The sequence below is a fragment of the Prionailurus bengalensis genome, chromosome A1, assembly GCF_016509475.1.
Source record: "Prionailurus bengalensis isolate Pbe53 chromosome A1, Fcat_Pben_1.1_paternal_pri, whole genome shotgun sequence".
In the NCBI taxonomy this organism is placed as follows: Eukaryota; Metazoa; Chordata; class Mammalia; order Carnivora; family Felidae; genus Prionailurus; species Prionailurus bengalensis.
The window spans coordinates 148,092,272-148,111,781 of record NC_057343.1 but is presented as its reverse complement, the minus strand read 5'-3'; the positions used below and the strand labels follow the sequence as shown (position 1 = coordinate 148,111,781).

General features: G+C 36.0%; 1 protein-coding gene across 2 annotated transcripts in view; it reads left to right on the top strand.

The window, feature by feature from the left end:
• The window catches only part of EDIL3 (EGF like repeats and discoidin domains 3), a 422,530-nt gene that overhangs the window by 234,327 nt on the left and 168,693 nt on the right, over positions 1-19,510 (top strand). For both annotated transcript variants that reach the window (XM_043593259.1, XM_043593258.1), the window contains one exon: positions 6,674-6,787. In XM_043593259.1, coding sequence (XP_043449194.1) covers positions 6,674-6,787 — 114 coding nt within the window. The remainder of the gene's footprint in view (positions 1-6,673; positions 6,788-19,510) is intronic.

Genomic DNA, 19,510 nt, shown 5'->3' with positions numbered 1-19,510 from the left:
TGTTATGTTTTAAAAGTCCTAGCTTTTGGGACACCTGCCTGGCTCAGTTGGTTGAGCATCCAACTTTTGATTTCAGTTCACATCATGATCCCAGGATGGTGGGGCAGAGTCCCTTATTGGGCTCTGCACTGAGCGTGGAGCCTGCTTGAGATTCTCTCTCTCTCACACTGCCCCTCTCCCCTGCTGGCTGGTTCTCTCTCTCTCTCTCTCTCTCTCTCTCTCTCTCTCTCTCTCCCTCCCTCCCTCCTCTCTTTCTCTCAAATTAAAAAAAAAAAATGTTTTAAAAAATAAAATAGAAGTTCTAGCTTTTATTTTTTTTTTCAACGTTTATTTATTTTTGGGACAGAGAGAGACAGAGCATGAACGGGGAAAGGGCAGAGAGAGAGGGAGACACAGAATCGGAAACAGGCTCCAGGCTCTGAGCCATCAGCCCAGAGCCTGACGCGGGGCTCGAACTCACGGACCGCGAGATCGTGACCTGGCTGAAGTCGGACGCTTAACCGACTGCGCCACCCAGGCGCCCCTAGAAGTTCTAGCTTTTAAAACAAGCACTGGTAACTTCATTTTCCTTAATAGAACCCCTCTACCCCAAAGAAGTAGGCTGATCTTTGTTAAGTGGTGAGGGATAAGTATGCCTTGAGTATGATTTGAGTATGATTTGGGTTTGCTTGTTGTTTTTTTTTTTTACATTCTTGTCTTGGTAAGTGAAAGTTATAAATATGTTATTATAAAAAGATTTGTGATATGTTCTGATTAAAGAATTCAGTTTTTAACTTGCTACTTGAAAATGAATTACATTGAAATAGCAGAAGGCAAAATCCAAAGGGAGCTCAAGCACATAAAAATATACAGAACTAGTCCCAGAAAGGAGTGGGAAATTTTGTAGATAATTCTGATCATGATAATTTAATTCAATATCTGAGTGGGAGAACGGAATTTCTAGATTTTCATCGTAATTTATTAGGCTTAACAGAGAAATTGCAAAGCCATAAGCTTTAGATAAGAAAAACAAATAAGGGGCGCCTGGGTGGTGCAGTTGGTTAAACATCCGACTTCAGCCAGGTCACGATCTCGCAGTCCGTGAGTTCGAGCCCCGCGTCAGGCTCTGGGCTGATGGCTCAGAGCCTGGAGCCTGTTTCTGATTCTGTGTCTCCCTCTCTCTCTGCCCCTCCCCCGTTCATGCTCTGTCTCTCTCTGTCCCAAAAATAAATAAACGTTGGGAAAAAAAATTAAAAAAAAAAAGAAAAACAAATAAAAGGTCAAATTTTAAAAGTCAGCCACTCATAAGAGGTACGAAAATTATTTGATAGCTAATGGGGGGCCCAGGGAAGAGGGGTTGTTAGGATCAAAAATAGCAGGCTCTTGAAAATAGGCTCTGCTGGCTAATTAACAGTCAATAACAACATTGCAGGAGAAGAAACAGCCTAAGGGCTTTCTGTCTCTGCAAAGAAAAAATTAAGGGCTTTATCATGGCGCCCTTTTAATATATGAAAACAAGGATGCTCGGCCTGAAATTTAATTGTTCCTTTTTGACGATCATGGGTCTGGATATACATAGAGATGAAAAGGAGATAATTTCATGATTGAATTAAGTTATCTTTGTGTCCATTCAAGAGGTTAGATGGATCTCATCCTGAGAAGGATTGGTTGTCCTGATCTAAATGGTGGTCAGTATTCACAACATTCTAAGCCATGTTGGCAAGTAAATGCAGAGGCACTACTGGGGCCAGATGGCATCTACCTGAGGATTCTGGGTAAACTCAAGGATGAACTGGAACACTGATGGCCCTGGACTGCTACCTGTTATCTCTCTTAATCTATGTATTAAAAATGTGAGAAAATTTTGAACTAATTAATTAATTAGTTGGTTAATCAAGTAATTTTAAAAGTCTCCAGAGGAAGCTCAAGGGAACTAGACTCCAGAAATCTCCATTTCATTTTTGGCCAGCTGGTTGAGTCTATTATGAAGAATGGAATTACTGAATATTTAAATATAATTACCTGAAAAGAAGCAACATGGTTTCTGTGACAAGAAATTATGCCCAGAGAAGCCATTGTTTTTTGAAGTCTCAAATAAATGAACTAACAAATAAAATCTTGATTCTCAAAAATTCTTTGACAACCTACCTACCACTCCAAAGTCAATATCATGGGTTTTGGGACTATAGTTTGCACAATGATGGGTCTAAAAAACATCCAGAGAGAAAGGCTAGTAACTGAACACTTCTCAGGATGCAGATGTGTATAAGGTCATGAGTACTCAGACTGATCTTATGAATATATGCATTTGTCAGTTACTGGAAGAAGATTCTCACAGTGAAATCTCCAAAGTGTGTATAGGTTGGCATTTTTTCTATTAGCAAAAACCTAAGCCAAAGTGGCTTGTCTACCAACACACCTTTACATGCCTGCATGAAAACGGGCTAAGTGCAACATAATGATGATAGAGTCAGTTAGGTGTATCTTAGGAATGAATTTGTGTAATTAGAGCAAAGGGCCTGGGAATCCTTCTAGAGTACTTCTTTTTGTTCAAAGAAATGCTTTCTATTGTGACCAATTATCTATTCCCTCATGTCTTCTTCTCCTTTCTTCCTTTACCTTGCTTTTTAATTCCAGCATGCACACACAATAGCATCATGAGTTTACGTCTGGAAATCCATGTTCAGCTCTTATTGTCCTCAGCCAGAGGATATGGTAGGCAGCAGTTTTAGGCTTTCAGGATGAGGGATCAGAACTCAGCTGGGTGTCTTATTATAAAATCCAATTCTGAATGAGGCTATTTTTTTAAAACAGTTCCCATGAAGCAGTCATAGAAATAAAAACCTCAGAAAATGATAGCTATTAATATTATAAATGAACTATAAATATGGCCAAATATGGAAATTCCTATTTTGTATGGGACTGCTATGTCAAATTTTTCTTAGCTATAAAAGAGTGTAGTATATTTCACTACATTTGGAATAGATGAGGATTTTTTTTTCTGGAAATGATAATGTCTTGATCTATGACAAAGAGAAATGTATGTGATTTATTACAAAGATGTTTAATTTTCATTTCATTACATTATATTCTGTGAACATTTATATCTAGTCTTTAATTAAACATGATTTATTCAAATTGAGGTCTGTTTCCGTTTAGATTGCTTGCAGTGTTAATCACAGAGCAAATAGCCTTCACCGCTAAAAGAACTCCTGCATTATACTAATATATAAATGCTTCCATGTAATTTGCATATGTTATCTGAGTCTCCATGATATTAGATATGTACCTATACAGAAAGGTCTTACTTTTTTGCCTGCTGTATTAAAGTATGTAACCCCTTTAATGTAACATTTGTATTTTTACAAATAATAGATTTAAGGTAGTTTTTTAGCTTAAAAAATTAAAAAATGGACCAATAATAAGAGGTCACTCTGTATCAAAAATTGGGTATGGAGAGGGGTGCCTAGGTTTCTCACTCAGTTAAGCATCCAACTTCACTTAGGTCATGATCCCATGATTTGTGGTCTCCAGCCCCACATGGGGCTCTGTGCTGACGGCTCAGAGCCTGGAGCCTGCTTCAGATTCTGTGTCTCCCTCTCTCTCTGCTCCTCCCCTGCTTGCACTCTGTCTCTCTCTCTCAAAAATAAATAAACATTAAAAAACAAATTTTTAAAAAAACTGTGTATGGTTTTTCACTTCAGCAAATGCTGTTCCAGTTTATTCCGCATAATGTTAACCTCTGGATAAAAGTGTAACTATTGTTTATTTCAGAGTCCGATATTCTAAATTATAATTTTCTTTGTTGATGGTTATAAATCTGGCCTGATGATCAAATAGCTAGAAGGTTCAAACGTTGATGTATCTCCATTCGATTCACCTTTCACATGTATTAAGTATTTTTTATCGTTTAAATACTTGGAAGAAGTAAGGAAGCCAAGAACAACAGTGCCTGCATATCCTTACAGGCATATAAAATGATTCTTCGTAGTTCTCAACGTCATTGACTATGAAAACTTTCTTCTATTAACATCTTAAAGCAGCAAGAGATGGGTTTGATTTTATTCATGATGGATAGTTCAACATTAAAATGACAAAATGCTTAGTGCCTCTTACCTGAGAATTAAAATAGAGGTTGTACCTATTAGCATGAAATCCTGTGTGGGTCTCTCTACTCTGCTTGCCTTCATTCATTTCTGAATTCCATCCCAAATTTGGCTTCACTAGGTCTATCTGAAGTACAAGGGTACAGAGGATACCCTCCCACCCAGCTCCAAGTCTTTAGTGCCAAAAGATGAAGGCCATTTCTCTCTACTGGCACTCACAGTTCATCATAATCTGTCCCCTGTCTACATCTTCAGATTTAGGGCCCCAGCACCCGCCTTTGCACTCTATGCTCCAGACAGGCTGGCTACTCATGTTCCTGAATACAGCATCATACCATGAACGTTTCTCTTCAAAGTTGTGACTCATTCTGGTTTCCTTTTTGGAAATACATTACCATCCCCTTTCTGTCTTCAATCTTAATTAAACCTTTCCTTCAAGATCAAATTATATTTCCCTTATGTGGTCTTCAGACATCAATATTCAGTTTCTTCCCTGTAAGTAAATAAAAGAATAACTTGTTATATCTGACTTTATAAAATAGGCAATTCCTTCTCCAACATGAAGATTTAATTTCTTATTAGCCATTGACATATTCTCATCTCTAAAAAAAATGTAGTCAATATGATGCAAGGAGAGACATAGTAGGCATGTTCCCAAGTAGCCAGATGCTGCAATTGCCTTACATTGAGCTAACAATAAAATAAATAGCACAGTGATTTCTGTGCTTCTTTCAAAATGTAATGAAAATGTTTTTCATGTTAGTCCAATATAAATCAATACTATGTGAAATTTTCAGGAAGACTATAAAAAAGCTAAATATTCCATCAGATAAGGAATAAATGGCAACCTCCCCCCTTCCTCTCCTCCCCGCTTTCTCCCTTCCTGTCTTTCCTCCCTTCCTCCTTTCTTCCCCTCCTCCCTCCCCCTCTTCTCTCCTTCCTTCCTTTCCTCCTCTGGAGAGTTTATTTTCAAATATTAGGGAGGTTGTTATATTTTATGGCACACAACTATTTTTAAAGATTATCAGATTCTGATTTTATCCTATTATTTGATGTCATAAACTACTCATATTATCTAGATTCTTTGAACACAGTTAAGAATTGTCTCTACTCTCAAACTTTGACAGTTAACCAGAAACCAAAAAGGATGTCTTTTTCAGAGAAAGTCATCACCTGCCTAAGGAATTTTAGGCCTAACTTTACAGTAAACTTAAAATGAGAGCATAACCAACACTGATACTAAGAGGAGACATTGTTTAGAAAAAAGAAGTTAAAAAGAAAAGGCAAAATAGACGTTTTCTGGTATGTTGTTCTTGTTCAGTCTTGAGAGGGTAATTTATGATCATATTGCTTTTAGCACTGTAGAAACCCAGATCCTAAAAATAAATACATTTTGGTACATTGTAGTGTATCAAAAGATACATTACACATCTGAAACAGTTTGCTTGAATTGTCTGGGCCACTATTTCTAATCCTTTGTTAGAAATTTTATCAAGAAACATTTTGGGGGTACCAGTGGTCTCCCAGATAATGTGTGACATTCACAGAGATGCAACGAACAGTGCAGGACAGGGTCTACATCTGTAGAGCTGGCAGTTTGACTAGGTGAGAGGGTGAAAGGCACATAAATAGACAATTCCTAGGCAACCCCATTCAGGTCTGTAAGGAGCTGTGGGAGCAAGGGCAGAGAAGGAGTTCATCAGGAGTAGATGATAGAAAGAGAAAGCAATGGGGAGTGGTTGCGTGTTCTCCAACTACTTTCCAATTCCCACAGAACCTAGCCTGGTGCCGTGCTTAGAGGGAATGATGTGTAAGTTATCACTGATAGATATTTGACTGAATTAGTCATTATTTCTTGTTTCATTTAAAATCATATTCGTTGTATCTGTTGTCCAAAATTAGCATGGAAATTAGTATAATTTGCTGAATGTTTTATATTTCATGATTTTGCATCAGGTATAATAATGGTATATCAAAGGTATAAGTCCCTTTAGTCATCCTAATTTTAGAAACCCCTGAATGAGATTAGGAAGAGATCATCATTTACATTTATTATACTTTGCTTAATGTAACGAGCTTTAGCTATTAACTCTAATTTGCTTCTCATCGCATTCATCAAAGGCGAACTATTTAGAAACTAAAACATCTCTGTCAGTTAGAATTTTAATGAATTAAGATGAAATGAGACAGTGTTAATTGGCAGTTGTTGCTGCAGGGAAGGTTTCTAGATCTTGTAAGTGATACCAATTCATCTCTCTATCAGGGTTAATTTGCTCCATTTAATTCTAAGGATACACTGAATATTTCCCCAAACTATTCATATTTATTTTCAGGATTGGAGAATGGTCTAGTTCTGTTGGTCTTTCGTTGGGATTATCAATTTCATTTGAACTTGATTATTAATCAGTTGTTGATTTTGAGCATTGTTTCTATTATTGACTCAACACATAGACACACACTCACAAACACACAAAAGTAATAACATTACTTAGATTTTGTTTTATCTGAAAGGCCTAAATCCTTCCAATAATTAATCGTTTTTTTCCACCAATAATTCTCATTTTCTCTGTTCTTTCTCTTTTCCTCAGACATAAATGAATGTGAAGCAGAGCCATGCAAAAATGGTGGAATATGTACAGACCTTGTTGCTAACTATTCCTGTGAGTGCCCAGGTGAATTCATGGGAAGAAATTGTCAATACAGTAAGTATGCATATATGTATACATTTTCCTTATTGTTTGCATAGCCTCCATTTATTATGGAATCTGGGTCAAAATCAGTATCATTTGCTTCCAGAGTTCCTAACTTATTGAAATGGCACATTTTGTATTTGTTATTGTTAATATTGCTAATACACGTATCTTCCCCAGGATCGGTCTCAGTGCATGCTAGGCATAGAACTTGACACTTTGTGGTCCGAAAGGAAGGCAACAGTTCTGCAGAGATCCAAGTGCATCTCTTTTATGAATCCCATTTTGGCTTTTGAGTATGTGTATGACCTGAATTTCCACCAGAGTGGTCACTTCAGACAGTAAATTTACTTCAAACAGTAAATTCGGGGTGCTCTAACCTGATAGCCTCTATCACATATAAAAGGAGGATTTGTGTTGAGCTGGCATACACATTAGTAAGAATTTTACATACTGGTTATTTGCCTTTTTGGAAGCCTAAGAGAGTAGGGTCTTGTGATGATGGATCAAATGATAGGGCAGTGATTTTCTTGAAGTGTTTACAAAGAAGCACAAAGTGGCCCTTTTTCCACCTAAGAAACAAAAACTAGGAAAAGATGGTAACAAGATAATAGTCACTGTGATTAAACCAGAATCAGACACAAATACCTGCTAATGAGAACAATAATGATATCACTTAATCATTGTTGGACCCTTACAGAAACTCCATAGTGCTACTGCTTTGATGTATATTATACTATTAGAGTATCACATTATACAAATCAGAAGGCAGATGGAGATGAGAATTCAGAGGCAGAAACTGAGACACATAGGGATGTGGTTTGCCCAGGCTCTCGCAGATAGTGACGAAAACAGGACTAGAAGGAATGTAGAATTTTGGCTTGGGATTCCTAGTTCAGTGTCTTTTCCTCTAAATCAAGATATCTCTTCAGACAGAGTTGAAAGAAATAAACATGGAAACACACTACACCTTCCATCTCTCTTACACATGAACATACGCACACATACACCCCCCCACCACCACATACACACTCATACACTCCTTCCTTTTTAGTTAGAGTAGCAATTTTACATGTCATTTTTCCTCTCTTCTGACAAGGATACTTTATAAAATAAAACAGGGAGAATTATTGAAGAACTTATTTGAGTTATGTATATAAACAAAATGATGATCTATGAATACTCATAATCCTCGTCCTGAAAAAGTTGATTAAATGATGAAATTCTGAATATAAAAGAAATACATTTGGGCAAAATTTTTCTAATCTTAAAAATAATTGGGGAAGATGGTAATTGTGAATCAACTTCAGCCATCAAAGAGTGGAAGGAAAGGACAGCCTGAGCAAGCAGGTTGGTCATACAACTAAATAGAGTAGTGGCCACCCAGTCAACTAATCTAGCTACCTTCTATAAAGCATTTAACTGACCACTCTGTAAGTTAACTTAATTCAGATTCAATTGGTCCTTGGCCTGGCCAGATTCAGCTCCTGTATCCTTTTTTCTTTTGGTTCATGAAACTTACAGGTGGCTGCCAAATCAGCACTGGAAGTTGTACTAAAAAGCGCCCCCCCACCACCATGTATCTGTAAATGAACACTTCACTACTTTGACAAAGAACAAAAAGCTAATGTCAATGGCTATTTGATTTTCATGCAGCAAAAACAGAGAGTTGGTGCTGTAATGAAGCACCTTCCAGACAGTACTAGAACATTGGGAGAGCTTAAAACAATGCCTGGCTAAGAACATGTCCAGGCAGAATAAGACCTCCTCTGACACATAGAAGGCCTGGCCAGGGGAGCAAATAGGGAGATGGGACCTTCCATTTTCCTAAAAGGAGAACCATATAGGGGACATGTCATGGGAACAATGCCCAGCAATGATTGTCTCTCTGAGGTAGTCATGCACCAGCTTTCTGACTGAGCTGAAGAAGTGATAACTGAATTTGCAGGCACCCTGGGAGAAAAGCCCTAGGTCTTGAAGTTGTGTGTGTGTGTGTGTGTGTGTGTGTGTGTGTGTGTGCGTATGCCCTTGCCCTCCTGTGCTAGTCAAGGAGCAATGGGACAGTCTGTTGCCTATAGATTGAAACTGGGAGACCTGGATGTGAACTAGATGTTGTAACTGATGACTAAAGCCTATTTTGAACTAGATGACTAAAGCCTATTTTATCCCTCCATCATAGATTTTACTGAGGTCAACACATCTAAAAATACCCTTGAAAAGAAAGAAACTTGATTGATGATGGAAAGACATTTTGAAATAGACTTTGAACTTAATTGCCACCAGTTTGTTATCTAGTGTCTTCCAATCAGTGTTTGCTATTATGTTTAACAAAATTCTTTGTTTTCTTTGATTTAGTTTTATATCTATGTAGTATTTTTAATTTTTTTTAATGTTTATTTATTTTTGAGGGAGAGACAGAGAGACAGAGCACAAGTGGGGCATGGTGGGGAGGGCAGAGAGAGAAACACAAAATCCAAAGACTTCAGGCTCTAAGCTGTCAGCACAAAGCCCAATGCAGAGCTCGAACTCACGAGCTCTGAGATCATGGCCTAAGCCAAAGTCAGATGCTCAAATGAATGAGCCACCCATGTGCCCCTATATAATCTTTATATTTAAACTCAGGCTTCTCTTTGAACACAAATGCAGTAGTGATTTTCTAACCCATCATATGCTCCGACATTCTACATTTCCTCTATTCATCTCTGTGCCCTAACAAAAAAGATAAAAAAGAGTCACTTAGGATACACTCTAAAACATGTTCTTATTGGGGTGCCTGGATGGCTGTCTGTTAAGTGTCTGACTCTTGATTTCAGTTCAGGTCATGCTCTCACAGCTCATGAATTTGAGCCCCACATTGGGCTCTGCACTGACAGCATAGAGCCTGCTTGGGATTCTTCCTCTCCCTCTCTCTCTGCCCCTCCCCTTCTCACACACACACTCTCTCTCTCAAAATAAATAAGTAAACATAAAAAATAAATAAAATATTTTCTTATTGGTGTATTTGTTTTTATTGTATTGTTTTGCAAGTGTTTAGAATAAAAATAAAGATTTTTAATCTCCCTACTGTTTAGGTTTATAGGAATATGGCTCTGCTTTTTAGTGTGGCTTCTTAGAATTTTTAGAAAATCCAGAGTAAAAAGGTGCATTCTTCCCCAAAGATGAAGTAGTACTACACATTGAGAACGTACTGTATTCACTCACTACAGGGCACACAGAAACACCTGCAGATTCCAGGCAGTGCCAGCCCTAAGATGATCGAGGTTAGGATCTTGGGAATTGACAGTACAGAGATTATAATCAATGTTCCCAACTTCCACTCTGGAATAAGATTTATAAACTTTCTTATGAGCCTTCTGTCATGTACCTCAGGGGTACCATTGGGTCGGCTTATGCCTACAGTTATGGCAGAGAAGCCATTTGTTTCTGCAGATATTTCAGGAGGAAGAGGAAAGGGGGAATGATGGAGACTAACTGCTGGGTGGGACAGAGGACACAGTATTGAAATGCTGGCATGCTTATATTCAAATCCAAACCCCCTTCACTCTCCTCTTGGGTATCTGCACTCATATTACTTCACTCCTTCCACTACTTTCTTATATTTACTGATGGATTAATTAAGTTCTGCTATATTTTAAGATGAAATCATTCTCAATACCCTCCCAAATAATAAATAATGGAAGATATTGCAGAAGAACAGAAATGACTAAAAAAACCTGTACAAAAATAGTAAACTATAAACACAAATAATAAACTGGGGATATATTTACAATAAACATGAAAGGAAAATATTTCTTACCCTTAGTTTGTGATGTCTTTCAAGTCACTAAAATTAAACACAACAGAAGGAAAAAAATCAATCAAAACCATGCACAGAACTTCCTCACAAAGGAAATAAGTAACTTGATATTTATCATATTATAGTTGAGTCGTGTCTGCATCTTTATTCTTCAGTATATTTTGAATTTATAAGGCTTATGATACCTTTGTGATCTGAAAAGAATAATTATGTTTAAATGACTGTTTAATGAGAGAGCACTACATAAGGGAACAAAAACCTGGACTTACCATGCATTCTGCTGCTTCTTCCTCTCACCCCATTTCTCTACCCCCTCTCATTTCACAAATGGAAATATAAATAAATGGAAACATGAGATGGAAACAGATGAAATGGTAAAGAGGAGCAGAAGCTAGCTGACAGACTTTAGAAAGAGTATGGAAAAGAAAAAGGAGAAGGGAAAGAGGTGAATCTGAATCCATGCTGAGCATCCCAGGAAACGCCCGCACACACACTGTCTCTGTCTCTTTCTCTCTCTCCCTCCTTCCAGGAGGAATTTGTTGTTACTTATGGGAAGAGAATTGTAAGGCAAGGGAGGTGACAGAAAAATAATTTTTCAAAGATGCAAAAGGTTCCCACTAGACCATTTTGCTAGGGAGAGGTCCTTCCTTCCTTCTGCATGTGCTTCTTAACATTGTCTGTTCTTAACTCCACTGCCAGAGGTAGCCTGTTAAAGCAAAAGTCAACGTGCATCACCTAGCAGCTCAAAATCTTCCACCAACTTCTCATCTCACCCAGAGAAAAAATTACAGTCTCCCTGTTTCCTGAGGTCAATAGGCCCTGCCTATATCTCTGCCCTATTTGCTCACCTCTGTGACCACATCTCGTGGGACTCTCACTTTTTCATGTGCTCTTCCAGCCCCACTGGCCTCCTGGCTGTTCTAGGCACACACCTGGCACATCCCTGCCCCACAGCATTTCCTTTCCTATCTCCCCTTTTCTGTAATATTCTGTTATGATGTTATGAATACCCCATACTTCCTTTGGGTCTTGGCATAAAGGCATCCTCTCAGTGAGGCTTTTCTCAGTCTCTCTACCTCCCTATCTCAACACACCAAAACACACCCACCCCTTTCCCTCTTACAGTTTTTCTCCTTAGCATTGATCATTAACATATCATATTTGTACTTTTATATATTGTTTATTGAAAATTCTTCCAGTGGAGTATATCCTCCACGAGGGAGAAATTGTTCTGTTATAATCACAGTTGCCAAAGAGTACTAGCAAACAGTAAGCGCTCAATAGACATTTGCTGAATGAATGAATGAACCTTGCATTCTGAGTTCTTTCAGTAGAGGAATAGTATCTGATTTTTCATTGCCCTCAACTACCATAACTACCAAGTTATTTTTTTGTCTACTTCTCATTTTTGGAACAGTATTCTAAAGTTGTTTTTGCCAGTGTAATGAAATATAATTTGGTATATTAATTGGTACTCAGTAAATGATACTACAAGTTGAATTGTTTTCCTTTGATTTGATAAAATCTTTTATAACTCTATTTTGCAGTAGGATTATGCAAATGGCTTTTAAATAAGACAAGTAAACAGGCACTCTGTTCCTCTATGTAGACCATTCTGCTTGCAGACATCTTGATAATTTTATCTTAGATTACTTATTTATTTCTTATCCATTTCTAATATCAGTAAACATTTATTAGTGCTGTGATCTAACTACTACCAGTAGTAATGCTTGAAAATGTAAAAGTGGTAATTTTGGATATAATTATTTAAATGGTGTTGACAGACTGATCTCAGTATCTGTGTACTTATCATCAAAAAGATTTGCTTTTCTCAGATCTTAACCTTACTCTGCCTTTCCTTCAGTTTTACTCACCCTTCAATATTAGGAAATTTATTAAGACTACCTTTGCTAGTGGAATTCACTGAAATATTTTGAATATTAGTGATATACTACATTTTTAAAACCAAAATATATTTTTAAATTTTCAGTTAAACAGTTAAACCAAAATGTTTAAGACACTACTTTAATAAACATTATTTAAAATCTATATGAATTCTTTGCTATAATGTATGTCTTTAATTAACATGGCTACTAGGTGTTTTTACGTAAAAGTAATGTTTATATCTAATCCTATCTATGATGACATAATGCCCAAATATGTAGTAATAATTATTATGCAAATCAATCACCTATTAAACATTTTCAATTAGTTTAGTATTTCAAATACTGATAACAAAAGTTTTAATACTGGACAAAAATCTGCCTAAAATTTTTCCAATAATTATTTGCAAATTATATTTATAGGTAGGCTAAGGCAATAATGCTTTTGATTTAAATATTTCAGCTTAGATTTCCAGATACTGTTCAATTTATTACTTAATTTGGCAGATCTCAGTTGTTTTTAGTTTTATTTTTCATTTATTTATTACAGGGAATTTAATTTTGATTATCTTTAATTTTAATTGAAGTTGCATTTGAATGATATGTGAAAATCATGTAGATATGCTCATACTATTTATTACAGTATGACAGGCAATTCTTCTAATTATAAAGTCCTAATTTATATCCCCTTATTGTTCCTAATGATATAAGCTCAAATGCTCAGCCATTTTCTTACACAGCTTGGAAGGAAATGATCATGAACGGGCAAGAGAAACGTATTCTTATAAGAACAGATATGCTTTACTGTGTACATTTAACACAATGGGATGTTTATACTAAAGTGAGCACAATGGAAAGTGATAGCACTTTAGTTAACTAACCTAAAAATAACCAGGATTATTTTCATTGATTGGACTATGTGGCCCACAATAGCCATATACAGTTCCCTGCTGGGTGTTTAAATGTGGCATGATTAAATTTCAGAAATGGCACTCAAATTCATTTTCATCACTGATACTATTTCTGGAAATTAAGATAGTTACCAAGGGATCTCTTATAATGCAACATCCCCAAACTATTATGCCAGAAAGTATTAAGACTTGGATGGTTTCAGAGAGTTTTATTAAAAATGAAAGCTAAAATCTTTGACTGACGATAAAGGGATGTTTCTAAATATCATGGTCATCCAGTTTTTTTTTAATTACATATAATAATCTAGATAATTCTATAGCTTTACTTTAAGAATTCTACCCATAAAGTAATAAGGGCAAGAGATGATGATACATGTGAATATATTTTAAAAAACTGTGAACTGACATTTCTATATCTTCATTTCTTTGTAACTCTTTTTAAGCCTTCATTACAGATGAGCTAGTATGTACAAATACACAACCATGTACTATATAAATGTACGTGTGTATCTTTCTTTTGATGGCAGTGCTTCCAAGTACTTATATAAGTCCAGGCTTACACGGTGAAAATTGCCAAAACGTTTTATAAATAATTAAATTATGTGATATTTATTTTTCTATCTTCAACACTTCATTATTGCTTTTGTAAATAACTAAACACTCTGCTATAATCTTAATATTTTATCACCAACTAATGATCATATGCTTATGTTTTTAATTGAGACTTTTAACTTACTGTGTGCTAAGACTGTCTTAAGTACTTTAAATGTTATTTTATTTAATCCTCTTAACACTCTTTGTGGTGGGTTCTGTTTATCACTGGCTCCATTTTACAGAGAAAACAGAGCATACTGAGTGAATAGTTTGTGTAAGTTCTCGTGTTCACATGGCTAGTGAACTGCACAGCCTGGCCTTACCCCCAAGCGTGGCAGCTACAGAGCCTGCATTCCTAAGCATGATTGATCCTGCTCCTTACAGGATGAAAGGAACACTGTTCGTTACAGTTTACACTTTAAGAACATTTGCACTTGAGGAGAGGCCTTGGGGAGTATCCGAAGAGTAAGAGGAAAGAGTACAGGTTTTGCATTCAGATACAACTGGGGCATCAACTCTGCTTTTCCTCTTTATAATTAAATGTCTGGATAAGTTAGTTGCCCTTTCTGGGCCTCAGATTCTGCATCTTTAAATGAAGTTAATAATACCATTTGGTTTATATTAATGGATAGATTAAAATTAATAGCATATGGGGAGCCTGGGTGGTTCAGTTGGTTGAGCATCCGACTTTGGCTCTGGTCATGATCTCACAGTTTGTGAGTTCAAGTCCCACGTCAGGATCTTTGCTGACAGCTCAGAGCCTGGAGCCTGCTTCAGATTCTATGTCTCCCTCTCTCTCTGCCCCTAACCCACTCACATTCTGTCTCTGTCTCTCTCAAAAATAAATAAACATTAAAAAAAATTTAAATTAATAGCATATATAGAGTACCCAGTAAAATTGTAGGTCAGTAAATGTAAATAAACAAATAATTGCATTAATAAATAAAATGTCACAAGGTTATTTGAGTTATTTGAAAAGCCCATGCCAGTGATCCCATCTTTTTTCTTTTTTTAAATAATTTTGTGCAATTTGGAATTTTTTTATATACTCATACAACTAACCTATCTTTAGTTACTAACTGTATGTATTTGAGAACAACTTGTGTAAAAGTCAGCTATAATGTCTTGCATACCATGCATTAGTAGTACATAAATTTAGGAAATCCTGTGGCATTAATATAATTTTTAACAAATATTGTTAATTCAACCAAACCTAAGATAGGTGTTGCTTTGATTTTTGAAAAAATGACATCATCACATACTTTTGACCCACAAACATCTAATTTCATTTCTTAATCTATATTTTTTTGTTTGCAGTTATTGTAAGCTATCACTGCTATTTGATCAAGTATTTTAGTGAATGGTTAGAAGAAACCAGTGGTGGGATGAAAACTTCCAGTATTTTCTTGCCTGACATAGATGATCAAATAGTTGTTATACCATATAACACTAAATTCTTATTCTGCTATATCCAGGTATGACATAGATCCAAAAGCAAAATATAAACAAATTCTGATATAAACTAAAGAATTTTAAAAATAAGAGGTACCTATAGGGAAAATTAGAATTAATGCACAACTAATATTAAAAAGAAAATTGCAGAGTCCAGCATTATAATATAGTACATCTATTCATTTAGTCATGTGATCAAATAAACTGGCCACAAATATTTATTGATTTTTTTCTCTTAACATAACTTTGTACAAGGTATGGAAAACATATATGAATGAATTAATTCATCCACCAAATTACATCCAACAGTAGCCACTCTCTAGAGCTGGAAAAATGGTATTAAAATAAATTCAGTTCCTACTTTCATGGAGTATACAGATTAGTAGCAGAAAAACAACAATTATATAATATCTAAATATAAAGCATGATGAGTGCTATGATTGAAAAGTAAAGGAAGCTATGACAGAGGTGCCTGTTCTGTTTTGGGGATTTAAGGAAATGACATTTAATCTGAGACCAGAAGAATGTATAGTAGGTACCAAATGGAGGGTGAATTCATAAGAAAGATAATGTGCACAAGGATAAATAAACCCTTTGTCCATTAGAACCTTAATTTTTAGTGAATTATTTCAATTGCTGTGTGATCATGTGATGAGATTTGTAGGATGATCACTTAACTTTTAAGCCCTGAAAATGTAGGGTCAATACCAGTTGACAGGCGCCTGGGTGGCTCAGTCCATTAAGCATCCAACCTTGGCTCAGGTCATGATCTCGCGGTTTGTGAGTTCGAGCCCCATGTCGGGCTTTGTGCTGACAGCTCAGAGCCCAGAGCCTGCTTTGGATTCTATGTCTTTCTCTCTCTCTGCCCCTCCCCTGCCCGCGATCTATCTCTCAAAAATAAATAAGCATTAAAAATTTTTTAGAAAAAAAAAACACTTGACCCTAATATTTAATGTATATAAACAATGTATATTAAAAATCCATCTCATGAGCTTTTTGTGCAACCACAAGAGATTTTTTTTTAATTTTTTTTTCAACGTTTTATTTTTATTTTTGGGACAGAGAGAGATGGAGCATGAACGGGGGAGGGGCAGAGAGAGAGGGAGACACAGAATCAGAAACAGGCTCCAGGCTCTGAGCCATCAGCCCAGAGCCTGACGTGGGGCTCGAACTCACGGACCGCGAGATCGTGACCTGGCTGAAGTCGGACGCTTAACCGACTGCGCCACCCAGGCGCCCCAGGAGATTTTTAAAACACCAAAACAGGCTTTGATTTTTGTAAATATAGCAAGAAATCAAAAAAAAGCAAAAAAAAATCATTAACTTAAATCCTAGATTTATTCCAGATAAAACTTCTCTGTTTTGAAACTTTAAATGCCATGTTTTAGCCCTGATTTTTGTCTCTTAAAGCATTACCTGACATAAATTGAAATACATAAAATTAGGAATTAATCCAGAAATCTAATAGGAAAAGGACAATTTGCCTCAAGCTGTCGCCTTTTGTGAACAATAAAAAAATAAAGAAATCAACTATGGATTGACAAAACGTTTACATTTAGGATTAATTGTATAATGTTAAATCCAAGTTATATAACATTTAAAATCTACCCATAAATATGTAGAGATATAAATGGAAATGACCATGACTATAAATACTTGAGTATAGCTAATTATTGTAACTTAATTTCTCACATTCTTTTTAAAAAGATGTGGAATAAATAAAAAAAAACAGAACAGAATACTGTGCAAGTATATCAGTAGCCCTCAAGGAAAGAAACAATTCCAACATTACTGCAGGATGAAGTCTTTGCAATAATAAACCCAAAAAATTGACTCAATGACAAAACCGAATTGGATTTTCTGTGTCTGACATGGAAGTTTCATCTTCAATCAGATGCCTCTGGGTATATTTTCCCAAATGTTGCCCAACAGTTTTGTACAGACATCTCACACTTTGAAAGTTTACCTGCTGTACCTTCAAGTGATAATCTAATAAAGGAAAGATAGAAAAAATATCTGCAAAATGCTCAAATAGACCCTCTAGGATTTGCTAAATACCTCTAACAAATCAAATCAGATTCTCATTACCTGACAGCTTTGTACTTAGTTGCAAATAACTACTGAAACATCCAGTAACATCTTCTTGATTTTAAAATTATACTAACATTCCCATTTGCTAACCTGCACATGTCCAGGGATTAAAATTTAGTCTTGCATTTATACTCCAGGCTAAAACTCACTTTAATATTTCCTATTTCAAAGACAAAAAAAGATGAAGCCTGCAGAGATTAGGAGAGTTTGGGAAAAGGACAACTTGATTTCATCCTCATAAAATTTAAAATGGTATGATTGAAAAGTATAGTATTTTTCTCAGATTGAAAATATCAATCTTTCCAAACATCACTATTCCTCCCCATATAAATATTTAAAAAGAAAAAGAAAAGAAAAAAGGAAGAACCCAAATAAAGTGCATACAATAAAAAATAAAATCTATAAGGAAACCTCTAAAAAAGAAGTCATCTGATAAATTTATGGTTTGAACATGTCTAAAATGTAGTTTGTGAGCTCTTCGTTATCTTCTACACATGTTAACATGGATTATGGGGTGCTTTGGTGAAATTTTGGTTTTGAATTTTCAAAGTGAGGATGAAATGGTTATTTCATAGTGGAGAAATTTCAGGCACAAACTACAATGGTCTCTATCACATCCACCAAACAACAGAAATAAATGCTTTTGGGGCACTTGGGTGGCTTGGTTGGTTAAGCATCCAACTCTTGATTTCGGCTAAGGTCATGATCTCACGGCTCATGGGATTAAGCCCCGCATTGGGCTCTGCACTAACAGTGCAGAACCTGCTTGGGATTCTCTCTTTCTCTCTCCTCTGACCCCTGCTCGCACTATCTCTGTCTCTGTCTGTCTGTCTGTCTGTCTCTCTCTCTCTCTCTCTGTTTCTCAAACTCTAAAAAAAGAAAAGAAGTGCTTTTCTTAAGTAGGAGAAAGGAAATAACATATATGAATTTTGATATTTTACCAAAATTTACAATTTTCCATGATTTCTTGAAATCCCAAGGGTTTCAAATAATTACAATAATGATTTTACTAGAAAAAATGGAGCTAAGTTGAGCAGTGATGCCAACAACTGGCACGACCCCAGCCACAGTTTTCCACCAAATTATAGACTCAAAAGCGATGGCTTCCAGCAGTATGTAAGACAAAGAGCCACATATATGTTTCCAATTTCATCTTCAAAGAAATCTCCTTAAACTGAAAGATAAAGGCACAACAGATCTCTTTCCTTCAGAAGGCATACTGAATTGTAAATACAATTGACACATCTTGGTAAGCTAGTTATTAAAATGCAGGTAGATGATAGCTCAGGGAAACATTGGTAATTAAGATTCAGATTCAGGGATCACATGAAAATGGTGAAGTCGTAAGACTGAACGGGGATTGCTGAAGGAGAAAGTCAAAGTGTATAAAAGTATAAGGTTGCTAAAGATAGAATTTAAGTCAGGTAAAGAAATTCTATCTGCAAAGGTACCAAAAAAAATGAAATAAAAGCATAATCAGAAAAGTAGGAAGAAAAGAAAAACATGGAGAGAGCAAGGAAAAGAATGTTTCCAAAATAGGAGCTGGTCAGGGTAATGGGTACTTAAGAAAAGACTTTTTAATTTGGAGTCTCAAGCCATTAATGGCCCTTAAATAATTACAGTGGGTGGTAGAAAAAGAATGCCAGATTGCACCTGTTCCAGATTGAGCAGGTGTTGAATGAGAAATAGAGCCACAGACGCTCCTCCCAGGTTATGGTGCACTTTACTCTGAGCATATCTTAGACCCCAAGGAGCCATTAAGGTGGCCGAGGACCTAAAAATAAATTTCATAATAGTTACCTTAATAGCTTTATCTGGTCAATAATACACATTCTTTTTAGAGCTCTAAAGGGAATGGACACATAAAGTATCCAACTTAAAAATAAATTGAACTTGAGGAATATGGTTCTATAAAAAGAAGTAGAGCCAGAGCAAAGTCCGTAAATCCAATACTAAAATTCAAGGAAAACAGGAGCAGGGACAGAAAATAAACTCTTCTGACAAGAAA